The sequence below is a fragment of the Poecilia reticulata genome, linkage group LG17 (genome assembly GCF_000633615.1).
Source record: "Poecilia reticulata strain Guanapo linkage group LG17, Guppy_female_1.0+MT, whole genome shotgun sequence".
In the NCBI taxonomy this organism is placed as follows: domain Eukaryota; kingdom Metazoa; phylum Chordata; class Actinopteri; order Cyprinodontiformes; family Poeciliidae; genus Poecilia; species Poecilia reticulata.
Genome location: NC_024347.1, coordinates 28299804 through 28318900, shown reverse-complemented (window position 1 = coordinate 28318900; position 19097 = coordinate 28299804). Strand labels below are relative to the sequence as shown.

The 19097-nt window shown below is 39.2% G+C and overlaps 2 protein-coding genes across 12 annotated transcripts in view; both read left to right on the top strand.

Annotated features, from left to right (window-relative positions):
* The window catches only part of LOC103479938 (nuclear receptor coactivator 2-like), a 52203-nt gene extending 40106 nt beyond the window's left edge, over positions 1–12097 (top strand). For 4 of the 5 annotated variants that reach the window (XM_017310167.1, XM_017310165.1, XM_017310166.1 and 1 more), the window contains 12 exons: positions 659–881; positions 998–1198; positions 1318–1497; positions 1584–1692; positions 1774–1942; positions 2736–3053; positions 4932–5009; positions 5822–6251; positions 7026–7263; positions 7345–7453; positions 7618–7692; positions 8003–12097. In XM_017310167.1, the coding sequence (XP_017165656.1) occupies positions 659–881; positions 998–1198; positions 1318–1497; positions 1584–1692; positions 1774–1942; positions 2736–3053; positions 4932–5009; positions 5822–6251; positions 7026–7263; positions 7345–7453; positions 7618–7692; positions 8003–8014 (2142 nt within the window). In that variant the 3' untranslated portion in view covers positions 8015–12097. The remainder of the gene's footprint in view (positions 1–658; positions 882–997; positions 1199–1317; positions 1498–1583; positions 1693–1773; positions 1943–2735; positions 3054–4931; positions 5010–5821; positions 6252–7025; positions 7264–7344; positions 7454–7617; positions 7693–8002) is intronic. The other variant, XM_017310168.1, reaches the window with a different exon arrangement.
* A 3454-nt stretch (positions 12098–15551) lies between these two features.
* The window catches only part of LOC103479939 (ATP-dependent 6-phosphofructokinase, platelet type), a 30264-nt gene continuing 26718 nt past the window's right edge, over positions 15552–19097 (top strand). For 4 of the 7 annotated variants that reach the window (XM_008434661.2, XM_008434656.2, XM_008434660.2 and 1 more), the window contains exon 1: positions 15553–15802. In XM_008434661.2, the coding sequence (XP_008432883.1) occupies positions 15694–15802 (109 nt within the window). In that variant the 5' untranslated portion in view covers positions 15553–15693. Of the gene's footprint in view, positions 15803–19097 lie in introns of all 7 variants that reach the window. The other 3 variants (XM_008434658.2, XM_008434662.2, XM_008434659.2) reach the window with 2 other exon arrangements.

Here is a 19097-nt window from a genome sequence, read left to right as displayed (position 1 = left end):
GTGCGTGTGTGTGTGTGCGTGTGTGTGTGTGTAAAGAGTTGGGTTACGATGTGTTACTGGTGAGGGATGAGTGGGGTTTCCGTTTCTGTCAAAGTTGTCATCAGACTTGACTTATGATTCTTTGCTTAAAATCAGCTTGGAGAAGAAGAAAAAAAACATTTTAGAAAATAAATGTATTTTAATGCATTTAAATAAAGTTAAAGAAAATAAAGAAAAATGTAAAAAAGAAAAAAAACCTAGACTAAAAGTTAAATGAGATTAAATGAAGTGAAATATGATAAAGTGATGTAGATTAAATGTAATAAAACATGTTTTAAAGGAGAGGCTTTTTAAATTCAGGATGCTCAATTGTTACATCAATACCTTTTTTTTAAAACAAGAAAATCTTTTAGGATATAAAGATTTTCTCCGTTAAGGATCACATGAAGTAGTTTTAGTTTAAAATCTCATTAAAACCAAACTTATACTTGTAAAGGATTCAGTGAAAATGTGAATTTCTCTGATAAAAGGCAATGTTCTGCAGTTTAATTGTGCAAATCAGTTTTGCTTGATCTCAAATTTTGCTTAGCAGAATTTTCATTAATGTCTTGAGTATGAGAGGATGTCATAGAAATACATTTCTGTAATAAATTGCTTTTATAATTGCGGCTGCTTCCAGGCATCTGAGCTGGAGGACCTGCTGGAGGACCTGCAAAACAGCAGCCAGCAGCAGCTGTTCCCCAGTCGGCCTCCATCCTCTTCATCCTCTTCATCAGCCGTGCCAGCTGGCTCCTCTGTGGACAAACAGACCATCATCAGTGACATCCTGCAGATGAACGACACCGGCAGCAGCAGCAGCTCCCCCGGCCAGCACAGAGGCTTCCCTCCCATCGGAGCCGCAGGTACGTCCTCAGCGGGATGATTCAGTATGTCCAGGTCTTTAAAATAAATCAGATGGATTACATCTAATCACTCCTACCAAAATTTTAATAGGAATGAAAACATTTTGTCATTGCAGCGAGCTTTAATGGTGTCAGGCCAGGCCAGGCCGGTCAGGGGGCTCCTCCAGGCCGGAGCATGTCTCTGGACAGCAGTATGGGCTCCAGCCCCACCAGGCCTTTCCCTCCTCAGCACAGAAACAATGGGCCATATTCCTTGCAGCAGCAAGGCATGATGGGAACCCACACCAGCATGAACCAGGCAGCAATAACCAACACAGGTCAGACTGAACAGTCAGTGAATTTCTTTGTCTTCCCCAAAGCTTTGGGAAAGCGGAAAATGTATCTCTTAATTATGAAAAATGAAATGATATCATAGGAGTCTTCTTTCTTTTGGCAGGCCTTCGAGGCTCCATGCAGCAGGGCTGGGGCCCCCATGCTCCAACAGGGGGCAGTGCAGGACCCATGATGGCCCATGGAGTGGGTCGAATGGTACCCAACATGAATTCTGCACTCCCCACAAGAAGCAGTGGTCCAAATGTCTCCAGAGCTTTGGTCAGCATGCAGATGATGGGCAACGGTGGGAAGAATCAACCAGTCAGATGCTCCCAAACTGGCATCCATTTTGTGCAGACGTTGACATTTCTCCTTCGTTTGCCACTTTAGAGCTGGACATGGCAGCTCCGCCCTACCACCAGCAGCAGGCTCCACCCAATCAGACGGCTCCGTGGCCAGACCGAATGATGATGATGGATCACTATGGAAACCAAAGCAGGTTTGACATTCAGTCCAGCCTAAAGCATAAAGGAAGAGCGAGTTTTGGTTTAGTTTAGTCTGATGAGAAGTTACCTTGCAGGCCACCGTATGGCGTTCCTCAGGAGGACGGGATTGGCTGCTGTGGTTCTGGTTCTGAAGGGCAGACGGATGAAGGTGCTCTGCTGAACCAGCTGTGTTCGGTGCTGAAGGACTATGAGGGTCTGGAGGAGATAGATAAGATGCTGGGAATACCCACTCTGGCTGGACAGGTGAGCTTGGTCCAGTTTGCCTTAAAGAGACAGCGCCAGAAATCCTGAATGCATTTCTGGACCTGCATTATTTAGCATGTATTATTTTGTATATGTATTGTTCCTGACAAATAAACTTCACCCATATTGAGGTATTGAGAATAAACAAACAATAAAATGAAATGTTTTGGAATTTATACCATTCTTCATTAAAATAAACAAACTTTGGCTCCTGTACTTCCATACAGCAGCACAAATACCCCTTGAATCTATGATTTTAATCATCACAGTCATGAATGTCAGTGTTTTTGTTTAGCATTTTTATTCGATTTTCAATGTGACAGAACAAAACACAGCGGTGCATAACTGAGAAGTGGACAGGGAGAGGCTGGTGGTTTTCTAATAGTTAACTTTTTTTTAAACTTTTTTTTTAACTATTAACAACAATATAACAATTGTTTTATAACCGTGGATTTGTATTCAAATTATGCGTCATTTTTCAATTCAATTGAGTTTTATTCATAATTCACAGTAAATATCATCTCAAAGCACTTTAAAAATATACATACATTCCAACTGATCTTAGTAATCAAACAGTACAATAAGATCAATTACATTTTCAAAAGGTTTCGAAAAGGTTTCTGTCTAAACTTTTTTATCTGCTTCACAGTTTCACATCAGTTTGTGTTTGTCTGTAAAGTCCTAATAAAATTGATCTTTGTTGCCACAAAATATTGAAAAGCTCAAACTATGTTGGTACTTTTTCCAGGTGTTGTACAACAAAAACAAAAAACTCCTCCACCTCCCTCTGCAGGGCCCTCTTTCAGAGCAGGACCAGTACCTGGGTCCGTCGGACTCTCCCTCCGGCCTGAAGCCTCCCCTCTACGGTCAGCAGTATGGAGGGCAGCACGGTTATGGCGGCATGCCCCCGGATGGCTTGTACCCTGCCCCATCCATGGGGGGCCACATGGGGCCCCAAAGGATGGCCCCGGCAGGCTACCCGCCCATGATGAGAATGCCCGGCGCCCCAGGGCCCCGGGCCCCTGGCATGAGACCTGCTGGTCCCAATCCAATGGCGCCGCAGCCCAACAACCTGAGGCTCCAGCTGCAGCACAGACTCCAGGCCCAGCTGGTAGGCGCCGCCTTTATCACCTCTGTTTAGTTTTGAAGCTTCTGAAAAAAGCAGCCGATATTTTTATTATTATTATTATTATAATTATTAATAATATGTGCAGTTTAGTACAACATATTTCTGCTTTGGCATTTAAAACATTTGTTTTTAAATTAGATGTGTAAAAGCAAATTTTCTATATTTTAGCTTTAAATTATGTAAAAATTTGTAATATATGGATTTGACTAATTTAAAAAAATGTCTACATGGCAGGAAAACATTGTAGTTTTTAATGTTTAACTACGAGATCATCTTAAACATCCTAATATTCCTGCTAAATATTAATACCGCTGTTATTTTAGATTAAAATTGAATGCTGCAGACATTATGTGAATATCTATAAATATGTTTTCTACAATATGCAAGTAAAGACAAACATAAAAAAATAGTGGATGGGGGTGCTATTTATATGTTAACATTTTAATTACATTTTAGATGTAATTAATTTAAATTATTGTAACCACTGCAATCTGGTTGCTTATATAACCCGATATTTGGTACAATTAGGAAAACCAGTGCTGAACACTGTTATGCTGGACCTCACTGTGGTTCCATGCTGAACACAGTCTGGTATACAAAGGCGCATAACTTAATATGCAGAAACTGTTGCTGGGACTTTACTCATTTTTATTGGTTATTACAAAAAAAAAAAAAGAAATCACCCTCTGGAATCACACACAGTGTTAACTAGTGGTTAAATAAGCAAATCTGAAAGGTCAAGAAGAAGTGAACGTGGCGCAAAATGATCTGATCAGTGGTGTAAAATGATTAATCTGAGCCACATAACATGCTGGAGTGTAATTGGAATCAGTCAGAGTTAAATGTGTGTTTTTTTTATTTAAAAGCCATTTTGTTCTTATTCTTATCAATATTTCAAAAGGGAAGGTTTGTCTGTTTTACTGCAGTTATTAGTCATTTAATTTATTGCTTCTATTCTCTAAATACCGTTTAAAAAATTCAGTCTGTCTCTTTTTAATCCAGAGTTTATCTTCTTTGTTGCCATTTAATCTGAAACCATGTCAGAATGTGCAACGTCATTCTGAAACTGCAGCCATTTTTCTAAGTAAAGAAGACTCACCGAAGCAAACAGGCAGGTCGTTGGGGTTCACTGGGTTTAAACTGCAGCAAACAGGAAAAAAAGAAGAAGAAACGTTTCACCCTCCCTGTTTAATCAGCATATAGTGTCCCTGGAACACTTTGCAATAAGCAAACTCCTGTACAAACTCCATAAATACTTATTATTCACAATCTGGCCTTTTTATTACTGTTAAACGCGCGAACCAAAGTCTTTGACGAAAGACTCTTCACTGCTGTAATATGTGATATTGGGACAAGCTGCCACCTGGTGGAAAGTTGAGGAAAAGCACTTTCTGTCACCCTTGGTATGATTATGACAAAAGACAGTATCACTAACTTTGTTATTATTATTTTGATAGACAAAGAAAAATATATAGATACATCTTGATATAAATCAATATAAATAATATTGATTTATATTAATAAATCAATATTAAATAGATTTATTGATCATTGTGACTGAAATAATTGTCACTCAAATTGCAAGATGATAATCATGAGCAGAATTTTGACAGCTTGTTTCTAGCCAAAAACAAAAAAAAATCCCCCTTTAGCTTTTGGTCAAGTGGAAAAATCTTCCTGTATGATTTTAATGTCTATCAACTTTTAATGGGCTTCATTTTTTTTTTCATCATTTGAGATCTAGGACTGTGATTTCTGTTAAACTTTACTAGCTAAGGTAGACAGTTTCTGGCCTTCACACAGAGCCGTCTGATGAAGTATCGGTTCTGTTAAAGCTTTGGGTTTTTGTGTCTTCTGTAGAACCGTCAGCCAGTGATGAACCAGATGGGTGGAGTTGGAAATATGAATCTACCTCTAAGATCTAATGTATCGACCCAGGTCAGCTGCTTGCATACTATCTGCTCCCCTGTGACTTTCATTTCCCTACAGTTCTTACATCTTAAACATTTCCACATTTTGTCATGCCATGAACATTAATGATCCAGTGGAATGGTTTAGATCGAGGAACATGCATCTGTTAGAGTTTTCCACTCAAAATCTAAAATCCAGCAAATAATCTGTGACGAGATTTAAAAACTAATGTTCACAAATGCCCCTTTCCTCCAACCTTCCGGCTGTTATCACATGTTTTATGAAACATTGATTGGGGTGTAATGCAAAAACAAACCACACTTTTCAGATTTTTATTTGTAAAAGGAATGTCAGCCTTCAGCCACATTTTTTAACACCAATGCACTGCTTTATTTTGTTGCTTTTTCACGTAACTTGTACATTTTTATGGTGGCAAAATGTAAAAAAAAGTCTGCGTGTTTTGATGGTGCAGCCTTATAAAAACAGAAAGCATTAACAAGGATTGTTGTCTAGTTTCAACGCAAAACTAACTTACTAGTAACTTTCCTGAAGAAATAGAAGTTTGTTTTAATGATGATAATTACTAAATGATGATGAAAACGTATTAGTTCCAGTGTTACAAGTGAAATAATCTCCCAGTCTAACTCACTGACTAAAATCTAGCTCCTATAAGTTTGTTTTATTTCAAATGTACTGAGATATTTGCACTAGACCAAAAATACTTGGTAAGATTTCGTGTTTTTGCGGTGAACTTCCTGTGCAGTGCTTCCTAGCAGACCGTTTCCTTTTCCTGTTTTGTGGCGATGCCAGAAATGACCCGGCTGTGTTTGCTCCATCAGGGACCTGTCAACGCCCACATGCTGGCGCAGCGTCAGCGCGAGTACCTCAGCAACCACTTGCGTCAGCGGCAACAGCAGCAACAGCACCACGCGCAGCAGCAGCGTGCCATGATGATGCGGACTCAGGGCATCAACCTGCCGCCCAACATGCCCAGCGGGGGCGCTGCTCCCTCGCCGATGCCCATGGGGGGTGTCAACCCCCGGGTGCCGCAGGGCAGCATGCAGCGGTTCCCCTACCCGGCCTCCGGTTACGGTACAGGACTGTCATCTCCTCCTCCTCCTCATCCCGGCTCCTCCAGCCCCTTCTCCTCCCCTCTCTCCCCGAGTCATCTCCTGGCAAGCCAGGGCATGATGGGAAATGTAGGCGGGCAATACAGCGGCGTAATGAGCCCACCGTCACAGCACAGTGCCTTCCAGTTCAGCAATTCAGGTATTGGATTAATTATGTGCTTTATGGAGGAGGTTGTTACAGTTGGTGGTGGTGATCTAGAGTCAAGCAGCTTCAGTTACTACAGATAGAAACTAGAGATCAGGATGAAATCTGGGTGACGAACTCTGACCTTAACCTTCAGAGTCACATAAAACCAGTGTTTTATCACCAGAAGAACATTTCCAGGCGTAAAAAATTAATTATCTTTAGTCACAGTGATTACTTCAAGAGTGTCCTAACAGATCTGCCTAAAATAAAATAATCATCCTCCAGCTGCAGCTGATCCAGAACGCTGCTGCTGGGGTTCTGACTAAAACCTGGACGATAGAGCTCATCACAGTCCTTCCTGAGCAAACCTCCAGAAAACTGCAAAACAGCCGAAACACTGAGTTCTTTTAAATCTGAACTAAAAACCCACCTGATTCGATTTGTCTTTGATTAGTAGTAAGTGAAACATTGATCAACATATATGCTGTGCCTTTGCTCCATGATTTTGATGATATTTGACAACATGTAATGTTTATTGCTTCTTTCATAATTGATGATACGAAGTTTTTATGATGTAAAGCATTTTATATAAAAGAAAAAGGGATTTTATCACATATTTGCTCTTTGGATGCTAGCGATTTAAATCGGTCCCAATCTGTTGTGTATTTTGCTCAGATATTCCAATTAACATAATTACTATAAATCATGAACTGAAAACTTATTTTTATATGTTGTTTATATGTTGAACCTGAGCTCACCTGCATCTTATGTTTTCCGTTTTTGCAGGAATGAGTCAGCAGCAGCACCAGGACCCAGCGTCATGCTTTCCATGTGGGGCTGGCGCGCCGCAGAGCCCCCTGCTGTCCCCCAGGATGGGGCAGGGTCAGAGCCCCATGCTGCAGCAGAACCAGGGCCAAACGCAAACCCAGGCCCAGGGGCCCAACCAGGGCGGACCGCCAAGCTACCAGACGAGCGCCGACCTAAACGGATGGTCGCAGCCTGCAAACATTTCCACCAGCAACAGGTAGCGGCCGCTTCTCCAGGTCAACGACACCACAGCCAGGCTTTCTTAAAGCCCTGCATCACTTTTCTGCTCTTCTCTCAGTGTGTACCCCCAGCAGGCCCAGTCTCAGTACTCGACACAATCCAGTGGAATGTACAGCAGCAGCAACATGAATTCAGTGGCGGGACAAATGGGCTCCATGAACGAACAGGTGACAAAATCACTGCTTCACATTTAAAAAGCTTTGGTGTTTCAGCAGTTTGTTGGGCATAAAATCTATCCAGTCTTTTGTATGAACTCTGTGTTGTTGTTTTTTTTTACATATAAGTAACTGAGGAGATGTAACTGGGTTTGTCTTTGTCACTGTTGGTGCAGGTGGGCGACAGCAGCCTGATGCTGGAACAGTTCGGAGGAATCGATATGCTGACCCAGGAGAACAATGTCAATTCAGTGAGTATTATTTTCCAATTCTTTTCTTAATCTAAAAACATACACACTGAAGTAGGACCAAGTAAAAAAGCTCTTTTACAGAAGTGACCTTCAAAGTCTCTCTTTTATTGTTTCCAAAATAAATAAAAAAAGAACCAACATTTTTTGGTACAAATTGTCGTCTTGCAGTAAGAACATTGTCCTTTGTAATCTTTCCCTTTACTTAGCAACATGCTATTAAAAAATGTTCAATAAATATTCAAAAAATATAAAAAAATGTAGCATTTCTAATCATTCAGTCAGTAATCTTTCTTCACTGTGTTTTTTGTAGAACTTTTGCTGACCACGGCCTCAGTTGGGACACGGTATGACCCCAGCTAAAACAGACTCACAGAGAAGTGTGAAGGTTTTAAAGGAAATACTTGCTTTCATCTCAGAGGACTGAGGATGGAAGAAAAACACAAAATGTAAAAACTTCTGAGCTTCACTCAGACTGGCCTAGTTCCAGTAGTTCATTAAATCAAGCACAGTTTGAAATACCATGAAAACTGTCATCTGAACCACTCTGGCAGCAAACACACCTGTAGGACAGTCATTATATTTCTGATTCTGTCTTCAGGAATCATAACTTTATGATGAAGAAGGATTTCACTGGCATTTATTCAACCAATACACAAAAACATCCAATGGGCTTTTTGGGCTGAATCAGCACAAAAAGGAGCTTTTTGTCTCCAGAATGTGGATTTTGGCATCTCTTAAGAAATATATGTACATTTTCTCGCTGAATATTTTGGCTCATGAATTGCTGCTGTAAAACCAGCACATAAACTGTACATACAAAAGGTTTTAGGTAGTCAGTTTAATGACACACGGGGTGAAAGCTGCTCACAGTGGCTGTTTGCTGTAAGGAGGGGGTCCAGTTTCCCAGGTTTGATCCTTTAGTCTGAGGTGAAATGTTTCTGCTTGACTACTATGTGTGTGTTAGTGTGTATGTGTGTGAAACTCAAACTGTCACAATTTCACACTGTAGAGATGTATGAAATTAATCTTTTGATTTTTTTTTTTTTGTTTGTTTTTTAACTCCTGGTTCTATTTTAGAGCCCGACTGAACGTAAAAGGAAAACTATATGAAAGATTTTACAGTTATTTATAGTTTTAAAGATGTTTTAGATTATTTGTATGGAAGAAAATCAATTATATCTTTAAGATCTTTTGAAATGGTACTCGTTGATGTTAATTTTAAAAGTAATATATATTTGAACTGCTGTAGTACATAGGACATGTGTCCCCTATTTAATGACTTTTCAAATAAAGGTGAATGTGTATAAATAGTGTACATAGATCTGTATCACCCCTTTTCCTTAAGTGGTATCATGAAGCAGCAGTTTGGACTTTCATAAATGATCGATAGAGAGTAGAAATATGCCATAGGTTAAACTAAGCACACTGTCTCTTTCTATTCAAACAAACTTCCTGGTGGATGTATTATTATTAAGTTTGAAACAAACAAAAGACAAAAGCCTCAGTCGTTCTGTAATGGGCAGTGCCAGTCTTTAGCTAAATAGCACTGTTCATATGCTAATTGTTAGCATGTAGCGGTGAAAAATGTCACAACTTGTGTTTTATTCTGACTCGTTGTTGCGTTTTGACCAAATTTTCCCACGCGTAGTAATTATTTTTCTGTCATTGTGACTTAAATGCATCTGCAACCAACAAAACTCCACACTTTTTTCCGTCGGTGAGGAACAGATTTTATGTTGTAGTTATTTTTGTTTCTGCCCCAGTACAGTGTGTCCTGCATGTGGAAGAGAGCAGCAGCTGAGGAACAGTTTTAGATAAATAACGCTCCATCATTGCCCTTCTATGCATTTAACAGTTTTCACACAGATAATCTCAAATACTGATTTTTTTTTGTCAAAGCTCTGCATTGTTAGCTCTCACATTGCGCTTATTTCATACATACACATCACTAACATGATATTCATTGCTACTCAAATAATGGAACACGTCATTGATAACATTTCTTATCTCATGTTAATACTATGCAAAGGCTTTGTCTGTGCTGATGAAGATTCATTAGCTTGCAGATGTTGCATGTTTGAAACTGAATGCCATGTGTAGTTTATCATAAACTCTGAAAGCTTTTATTCCCAGATTATCCCTAAATACAGAAAAATCACACAGACTGTGATAAAAGTAACATAACTTCCACACTATTCAAGCCAAAAGATCTGATGGGACTTGATGTTCCACATAATCAGTTAGTTGTGCTGCATAATATGCAATTTTAAATATGCCAATGTAGATGATGCGACACATCACTATTATTTTATCCTTTCGAACTTTTAATCTTAAATTGAATCTTAAATCTTTAGCGTTCACCTGACACTGGAGGGCATGACAACAATGTTAGCAAGCTAATTACTAGCATGTAGCAGTAAAACTATGTTATATTTTTGCTTTAATTTAATTGTATTTGCAGTTAGATCTCCTTTACCCACAATAAACAGCAAAACTCCTCTGTAGTGTGACTTTTCTAGTTTAGAATAATCTAACTCTAAAAGCAAATTTAGACATGTATTTTGTCATTTTATCTTTTTGTTTATACTTACTTTAGATGCTTGTTCAATGAAGATAAGTCGTTAAAGATTCAGAATTTACTTAAGCTTTATTTACTTTACCCTCAAACTATTTGACTAAGAGCCTTTACAATTCACACTGAAAGTCAGGAACGTTTCGGGAATAGCTCAGCTAGTTTAGGTGCTATTCATTAGGTGCTTTTTCATAATAAGCTTTTACTATGTGAAGGAAACTGTTTAAATTCAACATGTTTTTTCTTGAATTCCCTGCTTAACACGAGGAAAACTGGGAAATGAAAACTGGAACACTGTAAAGAAAGTTGTAATTTAGCTTTGTCTCCCTGTTGGTCCGGCAACTATTATTATTTTGTTCTTTATCCTCATATGATAACATAAAAAACCTCAGAGATTAAACGTAGGCCATAGAAATGTTCTGAATGTCTGAAACACTCAGCGAGATCACGGTGAAGATGAACACTCGTGGACATTTTTTCCAGATGTCTTATATGAAGGTAAACTGTTTGTCTCGATTTAAACTGAGACAAGAATACATACTGGTAATTTTGTATATTTTTATCGATTGCATACAACTGTATTTCATGTAAATATGCATAGAGTAATGCCTTAGCTTTTTGATTTTTTTGGTTTTGTTAGGTGTTTAGTTGTGAGGTTTTAAAGAGTACCTGGTGTGTCGAACTCTGCTGACTTGGTGATGCTCCACTTTATGCAGTTTAAAAGCAGGAATGTTAGGTTTCCTCTCAAAAAATGAGACTTTACAAGCTGTGATAAACCTCTTAAGATTTGTTATGTTAGCACATCCAACCGTTTCTCATCACATTGTTTGCATGTACTGAAATACTCCCTGATTAGTACAGGATTTTGGTTTTAATTGATTATATTAAATATGGCTATTTATTAAGCTACTTAAACTACAGTGGGCCATGAATTATGGTAACATTATAGTCAGATATTCAATGAGTTATGTGTTGTTTCTAATTAAATGTACTTGACTTGATTTTAGAATCCATACAAATTTAATGTATTTTTTCAAAACTAAAACTTTAAACCTTAAAAGATGCTCTAAAAATTGAGAAGAGTGAGTCTATATTGAGTTTAACTTTTTTTTTTTTACAAATCTGTGTTCATTGCTGGAAAAAAAAAACTCAATTTGGGGAAAAACCAGCTGAAGCCAATCACCAAAACATATTTGAAGCTGCTAAAAAATATCTCCATCAGTTCAAGCATTAGATGATTTTGACGGCTCCACAGATATCATCTGGTTCTTCCTCACACAGCCATTAAACTACCAAGTTGGTTTAATATTCCTGTTGATTTGCAGATTTATTTAGTCATGAACATAATAACATCTGTAGATTCACTTCAAGGAAATCAAGCCACAATTCAGGCTGTTTCAAACTGCAAAGAACTAAATAGTCAGAAATGTGCTATTTTTCTTTTCCTGATTTTCTGAGTAAAGCAAATGAAGCAGATTTCCAGTGTTTGTATTTTTTTTGTTAGGCACCACAATGTGCTGCAAACTCCTTTTGACCGAGGCCACTGTAAAATATTAAATGCTGTAAATCTAACCATTAAGTCAACTAGAGAGTGTTGAGGTTCAAATTTGGTATTTAAAAAAATCATATTTGAAGTATTGTCTCTGCTGTGGAGCTGAACTGAAACGTCTCAGCAGCTGCACAGTCCAGTTCAAACTGTTTCTTTAGTGAGTTTTTACCCAGCAGTTGTTCACCGACTTTATGCAAACTGTCGACTCTGATGTTGCTTCTGCCAATGCTGCTTGTTGATTTCTGATTGATGCCACTGTAAATAAACTATTTTTATTGACCTGATTTGCCCCTGAGTTTCATTGCCAGCATAAATTAGGTTTCTTAAAACTAGAAGGCAATTTACATTATCCACCAGCAGGTGGCGCCGTTCAACTTGTGTTCAAATCCATGTCGTGACAGAAAGTGAAAATGTTTTTATTATTATTTTTTCACTGCTTGATGTTATACTAAGAATAACATTAACACACTATTCTATTTCAAAATTTTTTTATTTGCATTTCTGTGTTCAAAACTGGAATGTTTCAGCTAATAAACTCTCCAATTTCAGCTATTTAATTAATTTTCCCTCTGATCAAACCAAACTTCAGCTCTGAGTTTAAAGAAACTTGTTTCTGATTTCCACTGAGATCCCAAAGTTTGTAATTTCCAAAAACATCAGCATCTGGGAAAGGTCAGAGTATAGACTCAAAACGACTTTGAATTTTTATTTTAAATGTGCATCACTGAAGTTGTTGAAAATATAAAGACATGAACCCAAATTCTAGAGGTAAATAACTTGAGCAGTTCCTGATTTTGGATCTTGGAATGAAAATTGAAGAAGTGAGGAGAGGCAGTTATATCACAAGACATCTTCTTGTGCTGCAAGTGGAATTTTGAAACCAGCCAAATCCCCAGTGCCCTCAGCGTGGCCCTTTGAGTCCAAAGCTCCCATGTTTCCATTGTGTCTTGAGTAAAAAAAAAAATGAAGAAACGGGTTGATTTGGTGCCACAGGTGTGAGGGGACACACAGTACCTACCTGTAGTCAGAGAGATAGCTGCCGCCACAACGCCTCTCACACACAAAGCCAACGTGATCATTTCAGCCTGACATTGTAATACTGAACCCAGACATGTTCAAGGTCACTGCATATGGCAAGTATTGAGCAGCGTATCTGAGACTATTGTGTCTGCAATCAGCTCCTTTTGCAGCAGTTACATAACTGCATCCAGATATTCAGTCACTGTGTCAGCTCTCCGTGCCCCAACAATCCCCTTGTGCTTCCAGTGTTTGGATTGTGATGAAAGTTGTGAGTTGAGGCTGATAGTGAATGACTTCCTGGCTATGAAGTTGTAATGGGAAGGAATTTCCTCCCCTCCCCGTCCGGGAAGAGACGTCAGCCCTGATTGGTGCGTTCAGCCGCCAGTCAGGTGGATACCTGCGTCAGAGGCTTTCCCACTTTGGCTTTGCTCTGTATGCCAGATCGTGACAACCAAAGGCAGATAAAAAAAAAATGAAGACCTACCACTCTGCTTCCTTTTCCACAACTGAAATCAGAAATTAAAATTAAAATTAGCAGAAGGGTGGTAGCAAAATATTATATTATAGCAGTTATGTAACTCATGTATTTGAGGAATTAGCACTGATATATTTTGAATATTTATATGTTTCTTTTTATGTTTTTATCCGTTTTGGTATTTGTCATAAATAATCAGATGTTTTAATTGCCACATTTACAATGAATTTTACTGGTTTGTATGAATTTTAACTGAAACAAATTTAAAAGTGGAACTGTGATTATGAACACCAAAACTTATATTTTTAACACTGCTAAAAAACAAAATATAGTAACTTCTTAAACACATAATTTATTTGTAAAGCAGATGGTACTCTGTTTTTTTTAAAGGTCATTATTAAATGTTCTTCAACTTAATGAATTAACTTGAGAAATGGTGTCATATCGATAACTTTTTAATCTTGGAGCATGTAAAGCTTAAGTGATACATCTATGCCCTACCACCTTGTCACTTTGTGTCATTTTGTGGGTTAGGTTAGGGTTAGTCTCTTGCAGGGGTTTGGAGATGAATGCATGAATGGGTTTTAAACTGCGAGAGTAACTAACAAAATCACCAAAAATTGGATGGGAAGTTCAACTTGAAGTCAGAAAAACAGCAGATTAAACTTGAGTTTCCAAAACGTCTAGAGCAACAGAGGTCCCGTTCCGGTACTTTCCACCATTAACAAATGTCACGATCAAACGCAGAGAAAGGCGACTGCTGCCGGGCTGCTCGTCATCCGACGCGCTGTTGTGACAGGTAGAAGCCGTAATGACGTCACGCGTCGAGACGTTCTCCAGGCGTTGCTAGCTGGCTAAAGACTTCTGTGAAACTAGGAAAAGAGCGACGCCAAGTGGAATAAGCTTAGGGTGCGTTCACACTACAGAATAAAGAGACAAAATTCCGATTTTTGTTTTTTTGACGTAATGCGTCATGTATTTGATCTTTTCATGACAGTATGAACTGTTTTAGAATGCAACCCATATCCGATACGCATCCGATTCAAATGCGACCATAACGTCCAAGGCCGCATCCATCCGAACTGAACGTCACTGATACTCAACAAATTCTGCGTCCTGATACGCGCAACTGGGAAGAAAAACAACTATAATGAGGATTAAGCTGTTAATATGCTGCTCCGGTTGGACAACAACTTCAAATATGTAAGCTAAGCTCCACCGTTAGCCTCCAAACACTGAGCTCTTCTTCTTCTACTGAGAACGCTGACGCTATTGCGCCCTCTACTGCGCATGCGGGACACTTTCAGGTCGTCTGCCGGTTCAGACTGCAGAACGCATACAGGAAGCAAATGTGTGCCAGTGTGAACGGCCATCGGAATTGGGTCACTTCAGGCTGCAGTGTGAACGCATCCTACATTTTGTCACACCCTCATCATGTCTTCTTCAAATCCAAAGCCTGCAGTTCATGTATTGGAGAAATAATTAAATGTTGATGACGTTTGAGGATATTTTTTAAAATGTTTTTTTGTGGAATCCTTTATGCGGCCCAGCCTCACCCAGACTCTGCCTCCAGCGGCCCCCGGGTAAATTGAGTTTGAGACCCCTGGTCTAGAATTTTAAAAGAGATCAGTAACACAGGAGCTTTCATAGTAACATAACCTTTTTAAAAAATTTGAAATAGATGGCAAAGAAAACAAGTGTTCAGTCAACCTTTGAGAAGGAAAATTAAATCCCTCAACTTCAGCATACAGCAAAAGTATGAGAACAAAACAAAACCAACAATAAAACGTGAGATTCATGAACAAAAGATGGCATGAATAAAATAGAAACATTTTCAAGGAATATATCAATGTAGAACCCCCCCTCCACAAAAAAGAGAATATTTTAGCAAACAGAACCAGCCACTTCTTCAGTTTGTGATCCTGTTTCAGCTGATTGTGGTTCTGAATCCTGTTTGAGCCACTTGAAATGGATTATCCTGATGAAACGGGTTAAACCCGCAAGAAGCGCATAATTACAGGAAACTTACTTTAAATCGTCTGTTTTTAAAACGCAAAGGAACAAAATTGGGGTTTAAAACTAAAACTAACTAACATTTTAAAATGTTTTTTAAATAATATGTTGCTGTTTTTCCCTCTATCTCATACTTTTCCACATAGATGCGGTGGAAAATCCTCATCCTTGTAAGGAAAGGAGGCAGTAATCTGTCCTATTGTAGGATCTTTGGAGGGGAGGAGGTGGAGGAGGAGGGGGGCGGTACCCGCTGCGGCCCTTCAACTGCCTCCCTGTCTTCTGCCACAGACACCGCAAGTGTTACCCTCCGGTGGGCTTTCTGAGGAGTTCAGCTAAACTTCACCGAGACCCCCGGGGCAGGCAGACCGAGAGATGGCCGGAGCGACGGGACCGAAGCGGCAGGACACCCGGAAATTTTTTGAGAATCTTTCTGGAGCTGGGAAATGCATCGCGGTGCTGACCAGCGGCGGAGATGCTCAAGGTAACAAGAGTCAAGTTGGGCTGTGAGAGCGAGCTGGAGTCAGGATCAGACCCGCTCCTACAGCAGCCTGTCAGGGCACTTTCTGTCTAAACCGTCTGGAAACATTAAAGCATAAAAGCTTAATAATTTATCCGTAATTTATGTTGATTTTAGTCTATCAGTTGTTTATTTGTAATTTGAGAAACACTCCAGACAGGCGTATGTCCGATAAAGGATGTATCTGGCTAAGCTTCCCAAATTGCGCATTGCCATGGCAGCAGGAACAGCGTGTGCTTTGATATCAGAAAGAAGTTCCTCCTAATAAATGTTCGTATTTTACATATCTAATATATTTTTTTTCTGCTGGGGATTTAAGTGTGTGCTCCTGAGTCTTCCGGACTGTTACGCAACAGCCTGCGCTCGCCCCCCCGCTGCCTCTGCTTTCCGCAGGGATGCTGCAGCTGCTGCAGCCGCATTCTTTCCAGAGGGAAACGCTGCAGGTTTGAATAAGCACGCGCCAGAAACACCTCCAGCGCGTGTTCATTCAAACTTGCAGCGTGACTCAAGGCTCGTGCACACATGCAGAAGCGGGCACAGCGTCAACAGGTGACTGATTACGTCGTAACTCTTTAATGCGAGGTGTTCTAAATATGCGACGTCACCTGCGCCATGCATGTACGCACAGATGGCGCAGGCCCGCGCGCGCATCGCCCAGGGGGCTTTGCGTTGCCACCCAACCTGATCGGCATGTCGGAGCCTTAATTATCTGCTATTTCCACAAGTGGGTGCAGCAGCTCCAGTTCCAGTAACTCAACCCCACATGACAGGATTTAACTACACTGCAACTTACTTCTCAAGATTTTTATGTAGATTTTTTTTTGGGGTTAAGTACTTAGAATATGTATATTTCTTATGCATATAAAAGTTTTCAAAGTGCCCCTCATTTCATTTACCAGCTGTAAAGTGTTGTGGTTTGAACTTCCTGTCAGCTGTTTTTTATTTTTTGCCTCAGAAATAATTTCTCCCGCATCACGGAAGCTGAGTCACGACTGAACCAACATCAATTTATGTGAATTAAACAATCTACATCCGGTGCAGCTTTTCAGATTAAAACGGCTCAGTGTCGCTGTTAGAGGTTGCCTTTTTTTTTTTCTTTTATTTAGAAAGAGTTTGGAATCTACTTCCGGTGACCTTCAGTGACTTAACGTCTGCTGTCACTGAAGGTCAAACAGGCTACGTGAGGAGCCGCGAGTATTACAGAGACGACGGCGTGATGGAGAGACTGAATTCTGAATTTGTAGAGCAAAAATAACGTTAATAATACCCAAAAAGTTGCTTTTAAGACAGTATGATAATGATTGCCATTAAAATTCAACTTTTGGGTGATTTTTTTTTACGTAATTAATGCTCTAAGTGCATCCCTGCAGCCTGCACAGAATGCACCTTTAACCTCATTAGAGTGTGATTACTGATCGGCTCTCCATATCTATAGAACATGTTGTACTTTGCCATGTAGGACACACACATGCACCAGTTAAACCAGTGCTATTGTTGGCTGTTACACAACACCGTGTGCCTATAGGCTGCTGTGACAGTGGAGGGATATGCTCTGTCTCAGTTGTCAGAGCCCCTGCTGTGCATCCTGGACGGTCTTTGTATTTAGGACAGGCTCCTTGTGGCAGCAGCTGAGATTTAATTATAACTGTGCACCTTTAAAACTGGGCAGCCAGTCATTGTTCTAAATTGAAGGGTTTTTGGAAGGCGGTTTGTGAAACGTTATCAGACATTCATGGCATCATGATTCCAATAGACCCGGAGATTTGTTTATTGGGGAACTTTACAAATTCTAATTTAAAGACAATCTATGATAAGAAACTTACAGAAGTACTTTTGGCAATTGCTAAGAAATGTATTACAACAAAATGGAAATCAGACTCCCTCCTCCCAATTAAAATGTGGCTTTGTGAGATTAATAGATGTGTGACACTAGAAAAAATAACCTATTGGATGCAGAATAGAAGTAAGACTTTTTATAAAATATGGCAGCCTTTTTTAAGTTATATGCAAAATCTACCAACACATTTGATTGATTGATGATCCTGTAATCGAGCTGGACTCAACAGGATTCATGAGCGAATCTGATACCATCTGTCTCTCAATCTATTTCCGATTCATATAGATTTTACTTCATCCCTATAGATTACCCACCCCACCCACCCCCGTCCAGTCCTTCTTATTTGGTTGTTGTGTTATATTATTGTAAATGTATTTTAGTTTTAATATGTCTCATTGTTTGAATTGTGCTTTATTGTGTACCAGTTTTGTCATGTCAGTTAATGCCTGTGATGTTACTACTAAAAATCAAAATAGAATATTCTAAAAAAAAAAAAAAAAAAAACTGGGCAGCCAGTGTGAAAGCGATGCAGTCAGACTCATTGAGCTCATCTGGGAGCTCATCACTGATGTCTGTGTGCATCTGAAGCCCTGAGCAGAAACTACTGGGGAGGTAGTGTTTGTAGTCCGGATGTCTCTCCATGCACAAGCTTTCTGCATGATTATAATCCATCTAAATCAAACATCATGGGACATCATTAAGATGTAAGGGATGTTGTTTGGCCTGGACTCCCTTATTATATGGGTTTTTAATCCTGGTAAAAAATAAGATTAAATAAATAGAAAAAAAGATCTTATGACTTACAGTTACGTAAACCAAGGTTAAAGAGAGTCACACAGGGGCTTCTGAAGCATGTGGATGGAGGAATAGACTCACAAAGTCCGTTTGTTTTTGTGCCATTTGAAAACTTATAAGCTTCAAAAGACTTGAAACTGAAGAGGAAGTTTACTTTTCAGCAGGTTAATTAAAGCAGATGACCAGAGAATTAAATGGCTTAGATCAAAACATGATTCAGTTGTGAATCTGATCTGAATATAAATCAAATACAAAAAGAAAATTAATATATTTTATATACGACTTCATAAAATGCCTCAAAAAGCCTTGAGAAGGGTTATTTCTAATGTATCTGAATAATTATAGTTAAATAAACTTGTTAATCATGTCATTTTTTAAAACGCTCTGCATCTTTTGGTTTCACAAAAACACACAAAAAACACACACTCACTGCAGGTAGATAAACCTAAGAGTTTCCTGATTTATATATTTTATCTATTTGTAGTATTGATTTATCTAAAATTCTTTAGGTTTGCTGTCAAATTCAAACACATTTGAGATGTTTGCATCGACTCCTGGTTACCAATTAGCACACATCTCTTTGCAACACTGGAGTCCTGATTAGTACGCAGCTAACTGTGTTAGCTG